The 24,000-nt window shown below is 44.0% G+C and overlaps 1 protein-coding gene across 1 annotated transcript in view; it reads left to right on the top strand.

The window, feature by feature from the left end:
* pkd1a (polycystic kidney disease 1a) overlaps positions 1 to 24,000 on the top strand; it is a gene marked incomplete at its 5' end in the record, with an annotated part of 125,725 nt that overhangs the window by 35,080 nt on the left and 66,645 nt on the right. The window contains 13 exon segments of the mRNA XM_042316071.1: positions 5,855 to 6,126; positions 6,454 to 6,923; positions 7,105 to 7,365; positions 11,321 to 11,429; positions 12,494 to 12,625; positions 14,757 to 14,932; positions 15,688 to 15,824; positions 16,651 to 19,262; positions 19,488 to 19,732; positions 20,231 to 20,483; positions 20,940 to 21,170; positions 21,434 to 21,648; positions 22,543 to 22,660. Coding sequence (XP_042172005.1) covers positions 5,855 to 6,126; positions 6,454 to 6,923; positions 7,105 to 7,365; positions 11,321 to 11,429; positions 12,494 to 12,625; positions 14,757 to 14,932; positions 15,688 to 15,824; positions 16,651 to 19,262; positions 19,488 to 19,732; positions 20,231 to 20,483; positions 20,940 to 21,170; positions 21,434 to 21,648; positions 22,543 to 22,660 — 5,231 coding nt within the window.

Genomic DNA, 24,000 nt, shown 5'->3' with positions numbered 1-24,000 from the left:
GCACTGACACAGGTAGAGTAGAGGCACTGACACAGGTAGAGTAGAGGCACTGACACAGGTAGAGTAGAGGCACTGACACAGGTAGAGTAGAGGCACTGACACACGTAGAGTAGAGGCACTGACACAGGTAGAGTAGAGGCACTGACACAGGTAGAGTAGAGGCACTGACACAGGTAGAGTAGAGACACTGACACAGGTAGAGTAGAGGCACTGACACAGGTAGAGTAGAGGCACTGACACAGGTAGAGTAGAGACACTTACACAGGTAGAGTAGAGACACTGACACAGGTAGAGTAGAGGCACTGACACAGGTAGAGTAGAGGCACTTACACAGGTAGAGTAGAGGCACTGACACAGGTAGAGTAGAGGCACTGACACAGGTAGAGTAGAGGCACTGACACAGGTAGAGTAGAGGCACTGACACGGGTAGAGTAGAGGCACTGACACAGGTAGAGTAGAGGCACTGACACAGGTAGAGTAGAGGCACTGACACGGGTAGAGTAGAGGCACTGACACAGGTTGCACACACTGGGAACATGTTGAGTAGTCGAGGGTCCGGGAAAAGCCTTTTATAAACACATTTCATGCAGTTCTGTAGATGACTGGAGACTGGCAGAATCTTTTTCAATAACTCACAAATAATTGAAATGACAGGCTACTTTGAAACTGACAAACTGAGAATCTGAAATCAATAAAAATCGACCTTGTCTTGAACCCATCAATAGTCCAGACCTAGATGTGTGGAGACACAATGTGAGGAGGGAATTATAGTCCTAAAAATGCTTTCCAGTTTCACTGACTCACCTAATGATGCTCAGATCACTCACCTAATGATGCTCAGATCACTCACCTAATGATGCTCAGATCACTCACCTAATGATGCTCAGATCACTCACCTAATGATGCTCAGATCACTCACCTAATGATGCTCAGATCACTCACCTAATGATGCTCAGATCACTCACCTAATGATGCTCAGATCACTCACCTAATGATGCTCAGATCACTCCCCTAATGGTGCTCAGATCACTCCCCTAATGGTGCTCAGATCACTCACCTAATGATGCTCAGATCACTCACCTAATGATGCTCAGGTCACTCACCTAATGATGCTCAGGTCACTCACCTAATGATGCTCAGATCACTCACCTAATGATGCTCAGATCACTCACCTAATGATGCTCAGATCACTCACCTAATGATGCTCAGATCACTCACCTAATGATGCTCAGATCACTCACCTAATGATGCTCAGATCACTCACCTAATGATGCTCAGATCACTCACCTAATGGTGCTCAGATCACTCACCTAATGGTGCTCAGATCACTCACCTAATGGTGCTCAGATCACTCCCCTAATGGTGCTCAGATCACTCCCCTAATGATGCTCAGATCACTCACCTAATGGTGCTCAGATCACTCACCTAATGGTGCTCAGATCACTCACCTAATGGTGCTCAGATCACTCACCTAATGATGCTCAGATCACTCACCTAATGGTGCTCAGATCACTCACCTAATGGTGCTCAGATCACTCACCTAATGATGCTCAGATCACTCACCTAATGATGCTCAGATCACTCACCTAATGATGCTCAGATCACTCACCTAATGATGCTCAGATCACTCCCCTAATGATGCTCAGATCACTCACCTAATGGTGCTCAGATCACTCCCCTAATGGTGCTCAGATCACTCACCTAATGATGCTCAGATCACTCACCTCACTCACCTATGATGCTCAGATCACTCACCTCACCTAATGGTGCTCAGATCACTCACCTAATGATGCTCAGATCACTCACCTAATGATGCTCAGATCACTCACCTAATGATGCTCAGATCACTCACCTAATGATGCTCAGATCACTCACCTAATGATGCTCAGATCACTCACCTAATGGTGCTCAGATCACTCACCTAATGGTGCTCAGATCACTCACCTAATGATGCTCAGATCACTCACCTAATGATGCTCAGATCACTCACCTAATGATGCTCAGATCACTCACCTAATGATGCTCAGATCACTCACCTAATGGTGCTCAGATCACTCACCTAATGATGCTCAGATCACTCACCTAATGGTGCTCAGATCACTCACCTAATGATGCTCAGATCACTCACCTAATGATGCTCAGATCACTCACCTAATGGTGCTCAGATCACTCACCTAATGGTGCTCAGATCACTCACCTAATGGTGCTCAGATCACTCACCTAATGGTGCTCAGATCACTCACCTAATGGTGCTCAGATCACTCACCTAATGATGCTCAGATCACTCACCTAATGATGCTCAGATCACTCACCTAATGATGTGCTCAGATCACTCACCTAATGATGCTCAGATCACTCACCTAATGGTGCTCAGATCACTCACCTAATGGTGCTCAGATCACTCACCTAATGATGCTCAGATCACTCACCTAATGATGCTCAGATCACTCAGATCACACTCACCTAATGGTGCTCAGATCACTCACCAGTGGTGCTCAGATCACTCACCTAATGGTGCTCAGATCACTCACCTAATGGTGCTCAGATCACTCCCCTAATGGTGCTCAGATCACTCACCTAATGATGCTCAGATCACTCACCTAATGGTGCTCAGATCACTCCCCTAATGGTGCTCAGATCACTCACCTAATGGTGATCAGATCACTCACCTAATGGTGCTCAGATCACTCACCTAATGATGCTCAGATCACTCACCAGTGACGTCCGATGTGGTTGGGTCTCTCTCTCTCTTTACTATGTAAAACAATATTTAGAAGTTGATAATGGTGAATAGAAGTTGATAATGGTGAATAGAAGTTGATAATGGTGAATAGAAGTTGATAATGGTGAATAGAAGTTGATAATGGTGAATAGAAGTTGATCAAATATTTTTCCAGCCGGCAGCAGACAGATTAGAGTCTTCTGTTTCTGCAGGACACATTTGCTTTCCAACCTGTTTCCCTTCATTTGTATTTCAAATATTGTGAAAGGCCTCATTTCATTTCTTTCTGAACAGACAGCCTTGATTCTGTAACTAAATAAATGATGAAGTGCAACGCTGGACAGACAGGAGTTGCAGGTTCATGTCTATCAGAACAGAGAGGGAGAGAGAACACAGAAAGTGAATCTCATTCTAGTTCTGTGAGAGATACAGGCTTGCTACTCACACAGCCATGGCCACGTGTTGGTCTCAAACAGGGTGCGATGTTGCAGGGCAGGATAATTAACGAAGAGGCAATTCAGATTAACTTTTTAACAGGATATTTAACGAAGAGGCAATTCAGATTAACTTTTTAACAGATAATTAACGAAGAGGCAATTCAGATTAACTTTTTAACAGATAATTAACGAAGAGGCAATTCAGATTAACTTTTTAACAGATAATTAACGAAGAGGCAATTCAGATTAACTTTTTAACAGATAATTAACGAAGAGGCAATTCAGATTAACTTTTTAACAGATAATTAACGAAGAGGCAATTCAGATTAACTTTTTAACAGATATTTAACGAAGAGGCAATTCAGATTAACTTGGAACGCTTTTATAATCATTTTTACTTTGCAAAATGTAAAATTATTTTTCATGCCACGAGAGGTACCTGATCCAGCCAAATAGGTTCTGGAACAAAACAGTCCAAAACGTAGAGGTGCCGGATCCTGTTCTGGCTCAAATTAAGCACTGGATGTTTCTGTCATGGTGATGTTTCTGTCATGATGTTTCTGTCATGATGTGTCTGTCATGGTGATGTGTCTGTCATGATGATGTTTCTGTCATGATGATGTTTCTGTCATGATGATGTTTCTGTCATGATGATGTTTCTGTCATGATGTTTCTGTCATGATGTTTCTGTCATGATGTGTCTGTCATGATGATGTTTCTGTCATGATGATGTTTCTGTCATGATGATGTTTCTGTCATGATGATGTTTCTGTCATGATGATGTTTCTGTCATGATGATGTTTCTGTCATGATGATGTTTCTGTCATGATGATGTTTCTGTCATGATGATGTTTCTGTCATGATGATGTTTCTGTCATGATGATGTTTCTGTCATGATGATGTTTCTGTCATGATGATGTTTCTGTCATGATGTTTCTGTCATGATGTGTCTGTCATGGTGATGTGTCTGTCATGATGATGTTTCTGTCATGATGATGTTTCTGTCATGATGATGTTTCTTTCATGATGATTTTCTGTCATGATGAGGTGATGATTTCTGTCATTTCTGTCATGATGATGTTTCTGATGATGTTTCTGTCATGATGATGTTTCTGTCATGATGTTTCTGTCATGATGATTTTCTGTCATGATGATGTTTCTGTCATGATGATGTTTCTGTCATGATGATGTTTCTGTCATGATGATGTTTCTGTCATGATGATGTTTCTGTCATGATGATGTTTCTGTCATGATGTGTTCTGTCATGATGATGTCTGTCATGATGATGTTTCTGTCATGATGATGTTTCTGTCATGATGATGTTTCTGTCATGATGATGTTTCTGTCATGATGATGTTTCTGTCATGATGATGTTTCTGTCATGATGATTTTCTGTCATGATGATTTCTGTCATGATGTTTCTGTCATGATGATGTTTCTGTCATGATGTTTCTGTCATGATGATGTTCTGTCATGATGATGTTTCTGTCATGATGATGTTTCTGTCATGATGTGTCTGTCATGATGATGTTTCTGTCATGATGATGTTTCTCATGATGATGTTTCTGTCATGATGATGTTTCTGTCATGATGATGTTTCTGTCATGATGATGTTTCTGTCATGATGTTTCTGTCATGATGTGTCTGTCATGATGATGTTTCTGTCATGATGATGTTTCTGTCATGATGATGTTTCTGTCATGATGATGTTTCTGTCATGATGTTTCTGTCATGATGTGTCTGTCATGATGATGTTTCTGTCATGATGATGTTTCTGTCATGATGTTTCTGTCATGATGTGTCTGTCATGATGATGTTTCTGTCATGATGATGTTTCTGTCATGATGATGTTTCTGTCATGGTGATGTGTCTGTCATGATGATGTTTCTGTCATGATGATGTGTCTGTCATGATGATGTGTCTGTCATGATGATGTTTCTGTCATGATGATGTTTCTGTCATGATGATGTTTCTGTCATGATGATGTTTCTGTCATGATGATGTTTCTGTCATGATGATGTTTCTGTCATGATGATGTTTCTGTCATGATGATGTTTCTGTCATGATGTTTCTGTCATGATGTGTCTGTCATGGTGATGTGTCTGTCATGATGATGTTTCTGTCATGATGATGTTTCTGTCATGATGATGTGTCTGTCATGATGATGTTTCTGTCATGATGATGTTTCTGTCATGATGATGTTTCTGTCATGGTGATGTTTCTGTCATGATGATGTTTCTGTCATAATGTTTCTGTCATGATGATGTTTCTGTCATGATGATGTTTCTGTCATGGTGATGTGTCTGTCATGATGATGTTTCTGTCATGATGATGTTTCTGTCATGATGTGTCTGTCATGGTGATGTTTCTGTCATGATGATGTTTCTGTCATGGTGATGTTTCTGTCATAATGTTTCTGTCATGATGATGTTTCTGTCATGATGATGTTTCTGTCATGGTGATGTGTCTGTCATGATGATGTTTCTGTCATAATGTTTCTGTCATGATGATGTTTCTGTCATGATGATGTTTCTGTCATGGTGATGTGTCTGTCATGATGATGTTTCTGTCATGATGATGTTTCTGTCATGATGTGTCTGTCATGATGATGTTTGTGTCATGATGATGTTTCTGTCATGATGTTTCTGTCATGATGATGTTTCTGTCATGACGACCCCGACTCTCCTCCCTCCAGGATGCGGTGGTCTCCTATGTCATCCTGTGGCTCTGTGTGTCTCCATGGAGCCCAGCACCTCCACCCCTTTACCATCAACGTCCTGCCCTCCTCCCCAGCAGTGGTGCCCCTTCCTGGGCCGCTGCCTGCCCCTAGCCAGCCCCTGCCACCCTGCATCCTGTGCCAACTGTACCCAGGCAGACACTCTGCCACCCGGGGCGCTGCGTCCCAGCTACAGCCTGGTGGATGAGGTGGTGGTTACACTGCCTGCTGGACCTGTTACACACATACTGGTGAGTGGATGGACAGACACACACACACACACACACACACATACACACACGCACGCACGCACACACACACACACACACACACACACACACACACACACACACACACACACACACACACACACACACACACACACATACCGCATGCACACACACACACACACACACACACACACACACACACACACACACACACACACACACACACACACACACACACACACACACAATGATGAAAGAACAAAACACCTACAGTGATACACACAACTACACACAACAAAGACAACTAGTACTTTTAAAACAAACTCTCCTCCTCTCCTTCCCCCTCAGGTGAGGGAGCGTGTCGAGGACCTCCTGGTCTCCCCCGGCGACATCATCGGCCTGCAGCACGACGCCGGCCCCGCCTCCCTGCTCCGCTGCGACCCTTCACCCCAGTCGCCGTGGCGACAGCCAATCCTGGCCCTCAACCAATCTGACTGGCTGTGGGCCAACTCCAACCAATCAGAAGGTTCCGTGGACCTGGACCAAAGCGTTGAAATAACCCTGGAGGATGTTCGAGGAGGAGTCTGGGCTGCGGACGTGGTCTGCCCGATCAGGGTGCTCTACGTTGGGCATAGTGAGACCCAGCTACAGGGGTCCCAGCTCTCTTCCGGCCTTCCCCAGTCGGGGCTCTATAGCCTGGAGGTGACCTCCGACGACCCTGCCTTCCCCGTCATGGCGTCATGTCCCATCCTCGTGGTCCCTCCCCTGGGCCTCACCGTCCTCCACCCCCCCTCTCAGAACGGAACCTACTACTTCAGGTAATATGTTGCGTTGCGTTGTGTTGTGTTGCGTTGTGTTGTGTTGTGTTGCGTTGTGTTGGATTGGATTGGATATTCTGTTTATTGTAAGATATTATCAGTACCCTTTCACCTGGTCAAATTCCTGGTACATGTGAAATAATGTACTTGGCAAATACAAATGATTGTGATTGTGATCCAGGCCCAACCAGACGGTGCTTCTGCTCCGGGTCCACTCCCAGTACGGAGCCAAAGTCCACTGGCAGGGAAGCAACCAGAGTGTCCTCTTCCAGGACCACTGTCCCCCTGACTTCCTGCCCACTGTGGGGGAGTGTAGAGGGGCAGGCAGGGCAGGAGAACCAGGGAGAGGCGGGGGGAACCAGAGCCACAGTCTGTTTGCGGTGATAGATCTGGGGCTCGGGGAGGAGAGGGGGCCGGTGGTGGTGAATCTGTCAGCACACAGGTCAGATATCTCTATGATTCTATACGTCCCTACACTGAAACAAGGGTGTGTTCTAGAACATAGGAGAATCCTTTGGTTCCATGTTCCACAAAGGGTTCTACATGGAACCCAAAATGGTTCTACCCTGGAAACAAAAAGGGTTCTACCTGGAACCAAAAAGGGTTCTGCTATGGGGACAGCATCGAACCCTTCTGGAACCCTTTTATCTAAGAGTGTATCTACATACAGTATATCTACATACAGTATATCTACATACAGTATATCACATACAGTATATCTACATACAGTATACCTATATACAGTATATCTACATACAGTATATCACATACAGTATATCTACATACAGTATATCTATATACAGTATATCTACATACAGTATATCTACATACAGTACATCTATATACAGTATATCTACATACAGTATATCTACATACAGTATATCTACATACAGTATATCTATATACAGTATATCTACATACAGTATATCTACATACAGTATATCTACATACAGTATATCTACATACAGTATATCTACATACAGTATATCTATATACAGTATATCACATACAGTATATCTACATACAGTATATCTACATACAGTATATCTACATACAGTATATCTACATACAGTATATCTACATACAGTATATCTACATACAGTATATCTATATACAGTATATCTACATACAGTATATCTACATACAGTATATCTACATACAGTATATCACATACAGTATATCTACATACAGTATATCTACATACAGTATATCACATACAGTATATCTACATACAGTATATCACATACAGTATATCTACATACAGTATATCACATACAGTATATCTACATACAGTATATCACATACAGTATATCACATACAGTATATCTACATACAGTATATCTATATACAGTATATCACATACAGTATATCTACATACAGTATATCTACATACAGTATATCACATACAGTATATCTACATACAGTATATCTACATACAGTATATCTACATACAGTATATCTACATACAGTATATCTACATACAGTATATCTACATACAGTATATCTATATACAGTATATCACATACAGTATATCACATACAGTATATCACATACAGTATATCTACATACAGTATATCACATACAGTATATCTACATACAGTATATCTATATACAGCATATCACATACAGTATAACTGCATACAGTATATCTACATACAGTATATCACATACAGTATAACTACATACAGTATATCACATACAGTATATCTACATACAGTATATCACATACAGTATAACTACATACAGTATATCTACATACAGTATATCACATACAGTATAACTACATACAGTATATCACATACAGTATATCTACATACAGTATATCACATACAGTATATCACATGCAGTATATCTACATACAGTATATCTACATACAGTATATCTACATACAGTATATCTACATACAGTATATCTATATACAGTATATCACATACAGTATATCTACATACAGTACATCTACATACAGTATATCACATACAGTATATCACATACAGTATATCTACATACAGTATATATATACACAGTATATCACATACAGTATAACTACATACAGTATATCTACATACAGAATATCTACATACAGTATATCTACATACAGTATATCTACATACAGTATATTACATACAGTATATCTACATACAGTATATCTACATACAGTATATCTACATACAGTATATCTACATACAGTATATCTACATACAGTATATCACATACAGTATATCTACATACAGTATATCACATACAGTATATCTACATACAGTATATCTACATACAGTATATCTATATACAGTATATCACATACAGTATATCTACATACAGTATATCTATATACAGTATATCTACATACAGTATCTATATACAGTATATCTACATACAGTATATCTACATACAGTATATCATACATACAGTATATCTACATACAGTATATCTACATACAGTATATCATACAGTATATCACATACAGTATATCTACATACAGTATATCTACATACAGTATATCTACATACAGTATATCTACATACAGTATATCTACATACAGTATATCTACATACAGTATATCTACATACAGTATATCTACATACAGTATATCTACATACAGTATATCTACATACAGTATATCTACATACAGTATAACTACATACAGTATATCTATATACAGTATATCACATACAGTATAACTACATACAGTATATCTACATACAGTATATCACATACAGTATAACTACATACAGTATATCACATACAGTATATCTACATACAGTATATCTACATACAGTATATCTACATACAGTATATCTACATACAGTATAACTACATACAGTATATCTATATACAGTATATCACATACAGTATATCTACATACAGTATATCTACATACAGTATATCACATACAGTATATCTACATACAGTATATCTATATACAGTATAACTACATACAGTATATCTATATACAGTATATCACATACAGTATATCTATATACAGTATAACTATATACAGTATATCACATACAGTATATCTCTATACAGTATATCTATATACAGTATATCTACATACAGTATATCTACATACAGTATATCTCTATACAGTATATCTACATACAGTATATCTACATACAGTATATCTATATACAGTATAACTACATACAGTATATCTATATACAGTATATCACAAACAGTATATCTACATACAGTACATCTACATACAGTATATCTATATACAGTATATCTACATACAGTATATCTACATACAGTATATCTATATACAGTATATCTACATACAGTATATCTATATACAGTATATCTATATACAGTATAACTACATACAGTATATCTATATACAGTATATCAGATACAGTATATCTACATACAGTATATCAGATACAGTATATCACATACAGTATATCTATATACAGTATATCTACATACAGTATATCTACATACAGTATATCTACATACAGTATATCTATATACAGTATATCTACATACAGTATATCTACATACAGTATATCTATATACAGTATATCTACATACAGTATATCTACATACAGTATATCTACATACAGTATATCTACATACAGTATATCTATATACAGTATATCTACATACAGTATATCTATATACAGTATATCTACATACAGTATATCACATACAGTATATCTATATACAGTATATCTATATACAGTATAACTACATACAGTATATCTATATACAGTATATCACATACAGTATATCTATATACAGTATAACTACATACAGTATATCTACATACAGTATATCTACATACAGTATATCTATATACAGTATATCACATACAGTATATCTATATACAGTATAACTACATACAGTATATCTACATACAGTATATCTACATACAGTATATCTATATACAGTATATCACATATAGTATATCTATATACAGCATAACTACATACAGTATATCTACATACAGTATATTTACATACAGTATATCTACATACAGTATATCTACATACAGTATATCACATACAGTATATCTACATACAGTATATCTACATACAGTATATCTACATACAGTATATCACATACAGTATATCTACATACAGTATATCTACATGCAGTATATCTATATACAGTATATCACATACAGTATATCTACATACAGTATATCTACATACAGTATATCTACATACAGTACATCTACATACAGTATATCACATACAGTGTGATTGTATAGCCAGTATATTAGTCTGTTAGGGAAGCTAACACAAGTCTTTAAGTCTCAATGTTGCTTCAAGTCTCAATGTTGCTCATCACGTGTGTGTGTGTGTGTGTGTGTGTGTGTGTGTGTGTGTGTGTGTGTGTGTGTGTGTGTGTGTGTGTGTGTGTGTGTGTGTGTGTGTGTGTGTGTGTGTCCACAGCGAGGTGACGGAGGCCAGTCTCAGCCTGTTGGTTGGGGTGGAGGAACCTCTGAGAGGTCTGGTGGTCCAGCCTCATCCCAGACACAGAGTCCTCATGGAATCAGTCGTGGTGAGTTCAATGTGTGTGTGTGGGGGTGTGTTCAGTGTGTTGGTGTTGGGTGTGTGTGTGTGTGTGTGTTGTGTGTGTGTTTGTGTGTGTGTGTGTGTGTGTGTTGGGGGTGTTTGTGTGTGTGTGGGGGTGTGTTCAGTGTGTTTGTTGTTGGGTGTGTGTGTGTGTTTGTGTTTGTGTGTGTGTGTGTGTGTGTGTTGGGGGGTTTGTGTGTGTGTGTGTGTGTGGGTGGTGGGGGTGTGTTCAGTGTGTTTGTGTTGGGTGTGTGTGTGTGTGTGTGTGTGTGTGTTGGGGTGTTTGTGTTGGGGGAGTGTGTGTGTTGTGTTGTGTGTGTGTTGTGGTGGGGGATGTGGGTGTGTGTGTGCTGTTGGGGGTGTGTGTGTGTGGGGGTTGTGGGGTGTGTGTGTGTTTTGTTGGGTGTGTGTGTTGGGGTGTGTGTGTGTGTGTTGGGGTGTGTGTGTGTGGGGTGTGTTGTGTGTGTGTTGTGTTGTGGGGTGTCTGTATGTTATCTCCTCTCTCTGTGTGCGTGTGTTATCTCCTCTCCTCTTTGTGTGTGTGTTGTTGTGTGTGTGTGTGTGTTGTCTCCTCTCTGTGTGTTGTGGGGTCTCCTCTCCTGTGTGTGTTGTGTTGTTGCGTGTGTGTGTGTTATCTCCTCTGTCTGTGTGTGTGTTATCTCCTCTGTGTTTGTGTGTGTGTTGTCTCCTCTGTGTGTGTGTGTTATCTCCTCTGTGTGTGTGTTATCTCCTCTGTGTGTGTGTTATCTCCTCTGTGTGTGTATCTCCTCTGTGTGTGTGTGTTATCTCCTCTGTGTGTGTGTTATCTCCTCTGTGTGTGTGTTATCTCTTCTGTGTGTGTGTTATCTCCTCTGTGTGTGTATGTATCTCCTCTGTGTGTGTGTGTTATCTGTGTCTCCTCTGTGTGTGTGTTTATCTCCTCTGTGTGTGTGTGTTATCTCCTCTGTGTGTGTGTGTGTTATCTCCTCTCTGTGTGTGTTTTATCTCCTCTGTGTGTGTGTGTGTTATCTCCTCTGTGTGTGTGTGTGATCTCCTCTCTGTGTGTTCCAGAGCTATACTGCTGCTGTAGAGGGAGGTTCCAGCCCAACCTTTAAATGGACAGTGGATGATAAGCCCTACTTCACCTACTACAACACCGTGCTGAACATCATATACCAGAACCCAGCTGTCTACAAACTATCGGTGAGACACACACACACACACACACACACACACACATACACACACATACACACAATACAACATAGATGACACTGATATGGGCCCCTGCCTTGGTTGATGCTGGTTTGGTGTTGGTTAAAACCTCTTGATTCTAGCCATCCCGGATCCGGGATCGTGAATACAGCCTCAAGCTCATTACCATAACGCAACGTTAACTATTCATGAAAATCGCAAATGAAATGAAATAAATATAGTTGCTCTCAAGCTTAGCCTTTTGTTAACAACACTGTCATCTCAGATTTTCAAAATATGCTTTTGAACCATAGCTAAACAAGCATTTGTGTAAGAGTATTGATAGCCTAGCATAGCATTTAGCCTAGCATTCAGCATGCAACATTTAATTTACCTTTGAAGAACTTCAGATGTTTTCAATGAGGAGACTCTCAGTTAGATAGCAAATGTTCAGTTTTTACAAAAAGATTATTTGTGTAGACAAATCGCTCCGTTTTCTTCATCACGTTTGGGTAAGAAAAAAAACGAAAATTAAGTCATTAACACGCAAACTTTTTTTCCAAATTAACTCCATAATATCGACAGAAACATGGCAAACGTTGTTTAGAATCAATCCTCAAGGTGTTTTTCACATATCTATCGATGATAAATCCTTTGTGGCAGTTGACTTTCTCCTCTGAAGAAAATGGAACGCGCATGGACCTGGAGATTACGCAATAATTTTGACGCAGGACACCGGGCGGACACTTGGTAAATGTAGTCTCTTATGGTCAATCTTCCAATGATATGCCTACAAATACGTCACAATGCTGCAGACACCTTGGGGAAACGACAGAAAGGGCAGGCTCATTCCTGGCGCATTCACAGCCATATAAGGAGACATTGGAACACAGCGCCTTCAGAATCTGGGGCATTTCCTGTATGAAATTTCATCTTGGCTTCGCCTGTAGCATTAGTTCTGGGGCACTCACAAATAATATCTTTGCAGTTTTGGAAACGTCAGAGTTTTTTCTTTCCGAAGCTGTCAATTACATGCATAGTCGAGCATCTTTTCGTGACAAAATATCTTGTTTAAAACGGGAACGTTTTTTATCCAAAAATTAAAAGAGCGCCCCCTATCTCGAAGAAGTTAAAGCTAGGTGGTAAGTGGTAAAGCTAAGCTAGGTGGTAAAGCTAAGTCAGGTGGTAAAGCTAAGCTAGGTGGTAAAGCTAAGCTAGGTGGTAAAGCTAAGCTAGGTGGTAAAGCTAAGCTAGGTGGTCAATCTAAACTAGGTGGTAAAGCTAAGCTAGGTGGTAAAGCTACGCTAGGTGGTGAAGCTAAGCTAGGCGGTAAAGCTAAGCTAGGCGGTAAAGCTAAGCTAGGTGGTAAATCTAAGCTAGGCGGTAAAGCTAAGCTAGGTGGTAAAGCTAAGCTAGGTGGTAAAGCTAAGCTAGGTGGTAAATCTAAGCTAGGCGGTAAAGCTAAGCTAGGTGGTAAAGCTAAGCTAGTGTCCAGCTACTTTGATCTTTGATATCCATGTACTGTAGCTTTTGGAGGACACTCCTCACCAACTCATCCACCACTTCTGTACAACACCAGCATACAAATACAAGTTCAAATCCTACATCTGTAGTTATGGGACATCTCTACCTCAGAAATGTGATGGGAAATCTTGCCTTCATAGCAGAGTCATAACAGAGTCATAACAGAGTCATAACAGAGTTATAACAGAGTCATAACAGAGTTATAACAGTTATAACAGAGTCATAACAGAGTTATAACAGAGTCATAACAGTCATAACAGAGTCATAACAGTCATAACCGAGTCATAACAGAGTCATAACAGAGTCAACAGAGTCATAACAGAGTCAACAGAGTCATAACAGAGTCATAACATAACAGTGTCATAAGTTAAGATGGCTGCCGTAGAATGTTGTAGACATTCCGTTACATAGCATTGTTTAAATATTCCCCATGTAATGTTAAAGATGGCTGCTGTAGAATGTTGTAGACATTCCGTTACACAGCATTGTTTAAATATTCCCCATGTAATGTTAAAGATGGCTGCTGTAGAATGTTGACGTGTAAATACATCACAATGCAGAAACCTCTATCGAAGTAGCTATCAATCAATCAACCAATCAATTTCCTATCCTACAGGTGACGGCGATGAACCATGTGAGCAACCTGACGGACCACTTCAACGTGACAGTCGACCGTATGAACCCCATGGTCAACCTCACGGTCATCGGCGTGCCTGGCGTGGTCACGCAGGGCTCGGACCAGTTCCTGACCACCTCCGTGGTCCTGGATGTGTCCGTGGACGCCACCTTCCGGTAGGTTGTAGTGTGTGAGAGACGTGCGCACACACACACACACACACACACACACACACACACACACACACACACACACACACACACACACACACACACACACACACACACACACACACACACACACACACACACACACACACACACACACACACACACGCAGCATGCACCCCAACATATCATAAACACAGACCAAACCAAGCTCATGCTTAGACTGTCTCCTAAACATGTCTACATTTCTCTTTCTGTCTCTCCGTTCCACACACACACACACACACACACACACACACACACACACACACACACACACACACACACACACACACACACACACACACACACACACACACACACACACACACACACACACACACACACACACACACACACACACAGTCTTTGTGTGTGGTAATTGCAGCCTTCTATGTGGGACAGGGTTTTGATTTACAGTCTTGTGGTTAGAGCAGATTGCTGACAGGAATGTTCCCCTCCGTTTCTCTCTCTCCTTCCCTCAGTCTCTCTTCACTCTCTTGTTCATCTCAGTGAGCGATCCTGAGTTTCCACTCCTCTCTCTCCAAACCCTCCACTGCTTCTCAGACACTAGTGCGTGTGTGTGTGTGTGTGTGTGTGTGTGTGTGTGTGTGTGTGTGTGTGTGTGTGTGTGTGTGTGTGTGTGTGTGTGTGTGTGTGTGTGTGTGTCTGTCATCCCTGACTGGATTGATTGTATTGACACCATCGTGCCCTGTCCCCCCCAGGTGGTCGTTTGGAGACGGAGGTTACCAGGAATATGACTTTAAACCTCCCTACAACACCTCCCTGTACCCTCCCCTACCAGACTCCCCTACACAGGTGCTCCTGCCCAACAAAGTCAAGTACAAGTACCAACAGCCAGGTCTGTTAATCCACCTCTATACTGGTTTATAGTGTTCATGCTATATTTACAGTATATTATTTAAAAACAGATGCTTTCACAGAAATCCCGGTTAGTAGATTACCGGATTCAGGAGGGAATAAGCAGGACATCTAGAATCCTCCAACCTGCATTTCTGGAAAACCGGGGAATTTTGGGAATGTTACTGAGATTTATCAACCCTATCTGGGAGTGTTACTGGGAATGTTACTGGGATTTATCAACCCTACCTGGGAGTGTCACTGGGAATGTTACTGAGATTTATCAACTCTATCTGGGAGTGTCACTGGGAATGTTACTGAGATTTATCAACCCTACCTGGGAGTGTCACTGGGAATGTTACTGAGATTTATCAACCCTACCTGGGAGTGTAACTGGGAATGTTACTGAGATTTATCAACCCTACCTGGGAGTGTAACTGGGAATGTTACTGGGATTTATCAACCCTACCTGGGAGTGTCACTGGGAATGTTACTGGGATTTATCAACCCTACCTGGGAGTGTTACTGGGAATGTTACTGAGATTTATCAACCCTACCTGGGAGTGTCACTGGGAATGTTACTGGGATTTATCAACCCTACCTGGGAGTGTCACTGGGAATGTTACTGAGATTTATCAACCCTACCTGGGAGTGTCACTGGGAATGTTACTGAGATTTATCAACCCTACCTGGGAGTGTCACTGGGAATGTTACTGAGATTTATCAACCCTATCTGGGAGTGTCACTGGGAATGTCTTGTTACATTTTGGAAAAGAGGACAATGTCATGCTTTTCTCTTTCCCCACCCCCTCCCTGTTTCTCTGTAGGAGTGTACACCGTCCTGGTGTCTGTCTCTAACCATTACGAGAACAGAACCCAGCGCATCGACATGCACGTATACAGTGTCCTTACCCACGTCGACATAGAAACAGAGCCCCGCCTCCTCCAGGCCGGCCAACCAGCAGCTTTTGAGGCTCACGCCTTGCCCTCGGCCTATGGCATCGTCTATACGTGGGATTTTGCCGATGGCTCCGCCTCCAGAGAGGGGCCTCAACGTCGCGTCAACCACACCTACGGTGTCGGCCACAGTGGCGTCCATAATGTGTGTGTGTCCGTGAATAATACCATCAGCTGGACGAAGGCCTGCGCTGAGATGTTGGTGTACGAGGAGATTAAAGGGTTAACGGCGACCTCCTCCGCCCCCACCGAGCTCAACACCCCGACGACGGTCTCTGCACACCTGCAGGCAGGTAACAACGTCACCTGGAGCTTCGACATGGGCGACGGGTCCATGGTGACGACGGCGGGTTCCGAGCTTCCGCACACCTACGTGAAAGACGGGAACTACACGGTGAACGTGACGGCGCGGAATGCGGTGAGCGCCCGCTGGACCCTGGTACCTGTCCAGGTGTTCGTGCTGCAGGTGGTGAGGCTGGAGCCGGCGGGCTGTGTCCGGGAGCTGACCCAGGTCGACTTCCAGGCCTTCGTTTCGGGGAATGCCTCCTCTCACCTGTATGAGTGGAGCTTCGGGGACGGGACCCCCAACCAGACACACCTGGGCAGCCCCAGGATCAGCCACTCCTATTTGGGCAGCGGGGACTACCACCTCTCCCTGCTGCTGTCCAGCGGCGTCAACAAGGCCAACTTCTTTGCGTGGGTTTGTGTCCAGCCGGCGGTGTCCAACGTGACCCTGACCCCAGAGAAGTGCAACTTCAGACTGGGGGAGGAAAGCCGGTTCAGGGCCAGCGCCCGGCCAGACTTCGGCTACACCTACTTATGGGATTTTGGGGTGATTGAGGACTCTACACCTGTCCAGGGCCATACGGACATGGTGTTCACCTATAAAAACCCTGGTCAGTACCTGGTGACGGTCACTGTGTCCAACAACATCTCCTGCAGTAATGACAGCGTCCTGATTCAGATCCAGCGGCCGGTAGGACTGGTCCTGATCCAACATAACGGGACTAGATCCAATAACCTGACTCTGAGGGAGGTGTACCTCTTCACCACCTCTTCGCTGGCGCCTGCCAGCCTCTACACCTGGGATTTCGGCGACGGAACGCCCCTCACCCCCGGCCCGAACGCGACACACGCCTACAACGTCTCTGGAGTCTTCAATGTCACGCTGACGGCGGCAAACCCGGTGAGCAGCAACCACACCCGGGTTGCCGTGGCAGTCCTGGCACCCATCCGCGGCCTGGTGGTCAATGCCGATCGGGTCAACGTCCCCATAAACGCCACAGTCAACTTCAAGGCTCACCTGGAGGAAGGCGATGGCGTGCGGTTTTCGTGGAACCTGTGTGACGGCTGCACACCCAGGCTCCAAGAATGGAAGACTCATTACACCTTCCGGTCGGTGGGGACATACAACGTCATCGTCACGGCAGAGAGCGACGTGGGCTCAGCCCAGGCCAGCGTATACATCTACGTTCTGCGGGAGCTGGAGGGGTTGCAGATCCAGCCTGAGGAGGAGATGGGGGGCGAGGGGGGGTGCTGCTACGCTACGAACCGTGTGCTCCACCTCCAGGCCGCACTGAGGGAAGGGACCAACATGTCCTTCAGCTGGAACCTCCTCAGGGAGTTGGCGCCGGTCAGCACTGCGCTCAACCTCAGCGGGAAGACCATCCCGGTCAACTTCTCCACCCCTGGTCCCTGTGACGTCTTCCTGCGGGCCACCAACCTCCTTGGAACGCTTGTGGTGAACAGAACCATCCAGTTCCTCGATCCGGTTGGAGAGCTGTACCTGGAGACCAGCGTCAACCCTGTGGCGGTCAACTCCTCCACTAACCTGACGGTGTTGGCCAGTAAAGGCTCGGACCTGCAGTACCGGTGGTCGGCTGATGAGGGCGCTCTAGGCTGGAATGAGCCCTCTGTGGTTCATCAGTTCACTGTTCCAGGAATGAAGGTCGTTACTGTGGAAGTGTCCAATGAGGTCAGCGCCGATACGGTGTCCAAGTTCATTGACGTCCAGGAAGTGGTAACAGGAGTTACGTTCTCTGCGACTAACGTCACGGAGCAGAACTTTGTGGCTACCGGCGTCAATGTCTCTCTCCACGGAGAATTAAGGACCGGCACCAACGTATCTTGGACCTGGCTGTTGCTGGGCAGAACAGAAATGGGACGGAGGGTGTCCCACGTTTTCCAGGAACCAGGGCCGTTCACCGTTATGCTAAACGCTACCAACGACGTTAGCGGCGAGGCGTTTTCCAGAGAGTTGACGGTACAGGATAAGATTCAGGGGTTGGAGCTGAGGGCAAGTAAGAGGATCGCGGCGGTCGGGGAGAGGGTGGAGTTTACCATCGCCAAGGCATCAGGGACGAACGTGAGCTTCATCCTCAGCATCAGCGGAGACTCGACCGTTTTCGGCCTCAACCAGACCTACGTTCACCAGTTCAGCCGGGTCGACACCTACATGGTAAACCTGACCGCACACAACCAGGTGAGATACAGGAGTTCCAGGAGAGAATGCTGCGCATCGTGTTTAGATGACCTTTTTGTATTACTATTTATTTTTATTAAGCATTTTAATATCGTTGTAGTTGATACATTTTTTTTTTTTACAACTCAATACAATTTCTTTACATATATTCTCATATGTTATGATAGTTGATGTTTGTTGTGTTTTTCTTTGTCTTGTTTTACCGTAACCTCATCATTTCCCCAGGTGAGTTCTGAGCGGCGCCACCTGCAGGTGGAGGTGATGGAGCCAGTGAGCATGCTGAGTATCCTGGACTGCTGTGACGCCGCCATGCCTGTGGGCGTCAAGAAGACCTTGGTAGCCGACATCCTGACAGGAAACCCGGTGACCTTCCTGTGGACCTTTGACCTTAACCACCTCCCCCTTCCCCACATCGGGAAGGAGGTGACCTACATCCCCGACCAGGCCGGGTCACTCACCATCTACCTGAGGTAAGGTATCAACTGAGTATGGGGCTAGAGATGCAGGGGGATCAGTTCCCGCTGGGGCCGCCAAGACCAAAATGTAGGCTACTAAAAGTCTGTACTGTAAGTCTGTTGTAAATGAGGCCGTGTCGTTCAACCTCTCATTGCGGTGACGTACCAACTGAATATGGGGCTCACAACACAAAGGTTGTGGGTTCTGCCAGAATCACCAATACTCTCTGTTGAAGTACCAACTTCCTTTGCAACGCCAAAATTTCCCAGGTTTTTACAGACACCCTGGTTGGGAGGATCCAGCGTTTCCTGCTGATTCTCTTCTGATTTCGGGAATCTTCTAACCGGGATTTTTGGAAATCCTGGTAATTTGGTGAAAGTTACTGTAATTTTGAGCACTGCCAAGGTTGTTGGTTCAATTCCCAGTGGGGCCACCAATATGAAAATCTGCTCTGTTACATGTTGCTTTAGTATTTTCTATCTGCTAAATTCTATCTTTCTTAATGCATCCAGGGCATTCAACTTGCTCAACGGCCAGAACATCACCAAGCACATCCAGGTGCAGAACGTTCTGACGGAGGCCCGGGTGGAGGCCCGGCCCAGAGACACCTTCATCAACAAGACGGTGATGCTGATGGCGGGCGTCACGCCTCAATCCACACCCGTTACCTTCCTCTGGGACTTTAGGGACGGCTCCGCGCCCCTGCTCTCCACCACCTCCTCTGTTGAACATGTGTATGCGTTCCCAGGTCAATACCTGGTCCAGGTACACTAGGTTTATATTATTTAGTATCATCAACATGTTTATTTACATGTTTATTTTCATGTTTATTTACATGTTTATTTACATGTTTATTTTCATGTGTTTCTTGATTTTGTGTGAATGACAGCAAACCCAATTTCCCTTTTCTAGGGACTTTCTATAAGTACAACTATAATAAACATTATGTCTGCTGGACAATACAGTTTCATTACACAAAGCTACACTTACAATTTTCTTACACCATTTTCCAACATGGAGATAGTTGTCATTCGAGCACGTTGTCATTCGTCCTCCCACCACTAGGGAATTTGCAGCAACCTAAATAAGGTTGTACTTGATAAACATTATTTTACACAAAGTAACAGTTTTGATTACTGTAAACCAACCCCCAACCCCATTTTATAACAAACACAAATCTAATAAACCTAGATTGACCGTAATTCTCCTCCCCACCACTAGGTGAACTGTAGTAACTTGGTGAGCTGGGTGCTAGCCAGGGTGGAGGTGACCATCAGGGTGTTGGAGTGTGAGGAGCCAGAGGTTCAGGTAGTCCAGGCTCCTAGGCTAGCCATCTGGCGCTACCAGCCCACCCTGGTGGAGGCTAGCGTGGACCTGAAGGCTTGCATCCGCTACGGAGCCCAGTACCTCTGGGAGATCTTCTCCACCCCGCACTGCAACTACGACCATTCGGTACCGCTTCTTAAATCAATATGTTGTTCTGAATTGTGTTGATTATCCACTGTCAATAATACAATCTCAAACCATTGACCCTTCGCTAAGCCCCGACCCCTTGGTTACTGTTGCAACCTCGGGGGGAAAGTTCTGGGCAGGACTATGTGAAGGGTCACTTGTTCACCTCAGCAGTCAAGTTTTCAAGATGGAGCACTTTCAGTACAGAGCAAAAAACTGTGGTGATGAATGCGTTGTGACTCTATTCACCCTCCGGCCTCCAGGTGGCAGCACCTCTGGCCTCTAAGATCCCTCTCCCGGGGGAAGTAGACGTGCGACGGCTGCAGCTCTCGCTGCCCAAGATGTCTCTGCGTTCGGGGAACTACTCGCTGGTGTTCTCCCTGTCCTACCAGGGGGTTCCCCTGAGGAAGGCTGCCTGTCTACAGCTAACCGTCATGGCCGCCCGCCTGGTTCCTATCATAGAGGGAGGGACCTACAGGTAAGAGGGGCAGATACCGTTGAAGGAGTAGTTTTTTTTTTTTTTTTTTACAATAAAAATAACTGTCTAAAGAACACAATAAAATCACTGATTGCAGGCCAAGCTAAAAATAAGATCTAAAACACTTAAATGAGGAGTTCAGTATTTATAAACTCTGTTAGACTCTGGTTCCTCAACCTGAAAGTAGGTTATGGGCCAGGAGAAACTGTGATCCATAGCCCATTGTAGACTACTTTCAGGGTGAGGAGAAACTGTGATCCATAGCCCATTGTAGACTACTTTCAGGGTGAGGAGAAACTGTGATCCATAGCCCATTGTAGACTACTTTCAGGGTGAGGAGAAACTATAATCCATAGCCCATTGTAGACTACTTTCAGGGTGAGGAGAAACTGTAATCCATAGCCCATTGTAGACTACTTTCAGGGTGAGGAGAAACTATAATCCATAGCCCATTGTAGACTACTTTCAGGGTGAGGAGAAACTGATCCATAGCCCATTGTAGACTACTTTCAGGGTGAGGAGAAACTATAATCCATAGCCCATTGTAGACTACTTTCAGGGTGAGGAGAAACTATAATCCATAGCCCATTGTAGACTACTTTCAGGGTGAGGAGAAACTGTAATCCATAGCCCAGTGTAGACTACTTTCAGGGTGAGGAGAAACTGTAATCCATAGCCCATTGTAGACTACTTTCAGGGTGAGGAGAAACTGATCCATAGCCCATTGTAGACTACTTTCAGGGTGAGGAACCATCTAACATCCAGTTGTACTGAATCCTGAACTACTCCTTTTAGGGTAAAACAAAACACCATCCCTTGTTTTGTTTTCAGATCGTGAAATGATCCCTTTTTACTGCACTTGAAATACCGTTATGTCTGATGTGGTACTTCCAGGGTGTGGTCCAAGACCCAGGACCTGCAGCTGAGTGCTGAGCAGAGCTATGACCCCAACATGAGCCTGGACAACCAGTCACTACTCCACTACCACTGGGACTGTGTCACCACCTCCAAGGTAAGAACACACTTACACTTGAAGTCGGACGTTTACATACACTTAGGTTGGAGTCATTAAAACTTGTTTTTCAAGCACTTCTACAAATTTCTTGTTAACAAACTATAGTTTTGGCAAGTTTAGGACATCTACTTTGTGCATGACACAAGTCATTTTTCCAACAATTGTTTACAGACAGATTATTTCCCTTATAATTCACTGTATCACAACTCTTTGCTTGACATCAGGGGAAAATCAAAAGAAATCAGCCAAGACCTCAGAAAAAAATTGTAGACCTCCACAAGTCTGGTTCATCCTTGGGAGCAATTTCCAAACGCCTGAAGGTACCACGATCATCTGTACAAACAATAGTACACAAGTATAAACACCACGGGACCACGCAGCTGTCATACCGCTCAGGAAGGAGACGCGTTCTGTCTCCTAGAGATGAACGTACTTTGGTGCAAAAAGTGCAAAACAATCCCAGAACAACAGCAAAGGACCTTGTGAAGATGCTGGAGGAAACAGGTACAGAAGTATCTATATCAACAGTAAAACAAGTCCAATATCAACATAACCTGAAAGGCCGCTCAGCAAGGAAGAAGCCACTGCTCCACAACCGCCATAAAAAGACAGACTACGCTTTGCAACAGCACATGGGGACAAAGATCATACTTTTTGGAGAAATGTCCTCTGGTCTGATGAAACAAAAATAGAACTGTTTGGCCATAATGACCATCGTTATGTTACGAGGAAAAAGGGGGAGGCTTGCAAGCTGAAGAACACCATCCCAACCGTGAAGCACGGGGGTGGCAGCATCATGTTGTGGGGGTGGCAGCATCATGTTGTGGGGTGGCAGGATCATGTTGTGGGGTGGCAGCATCATGTTGTGGGGGTGGCAGGATCATGTTGTGGGGGTGTTGTGGGGGTGCAGGATCATGTTGTGGGGGTGGCAGGATCATGTTGTGGGGGTGGCAGCATCATGTTGTGGGGTGGCAGGATCATGTTGTGGGGGTGGCAGCATCATGTTGTGGGGGTGGATCAGGATCATGTTGTGGGGGTGGCAGGATCATGTTGTGGGGGTGGCAGGATCATGTTGTGGGGGTGGCAGGATCATGTTGTGGGGGTGGCAGCATCATGTTGTGGGGGGCAGGCAGGATCATGTTGTGGGGGTCATGGTGGGGGTGGCAGCATCATGTTGTGGGGGTTGTGGGGGTGGCAGCATCATGTTGTGGGGGTGGCAGCATCATGTTGTGGGGGTGGCAGGATCATGTTGTGGGGGTGGCAGGATCATGTTGTGGGGGTGGCAGCATCATGTTGTGGGGGTGGCAGCATCATGTTGTGGGGGTGCTTTCCTGCAG

This window comes from Oncorhynchus tshawytscha, unplaced genomic scaffold (assembly GCF_018296145.1).
Source record: "Oncorhynchus tshawytscha isolate Ot180627B unplaced genomic scaffold, Otsh_v2.0 Un_contig_8889_pilon_pilon, whole genome shotgun sequence".
NCBI lineage: Eukaryota > Metazoa > Chordata > Actinopteri > Salmoniformes > Salmonidae > Oncorhynchus > Oncorhynchus tshawytscha.
This window is presented reverse-complemented; position numbering and strand designations above follow the sequence as displayed.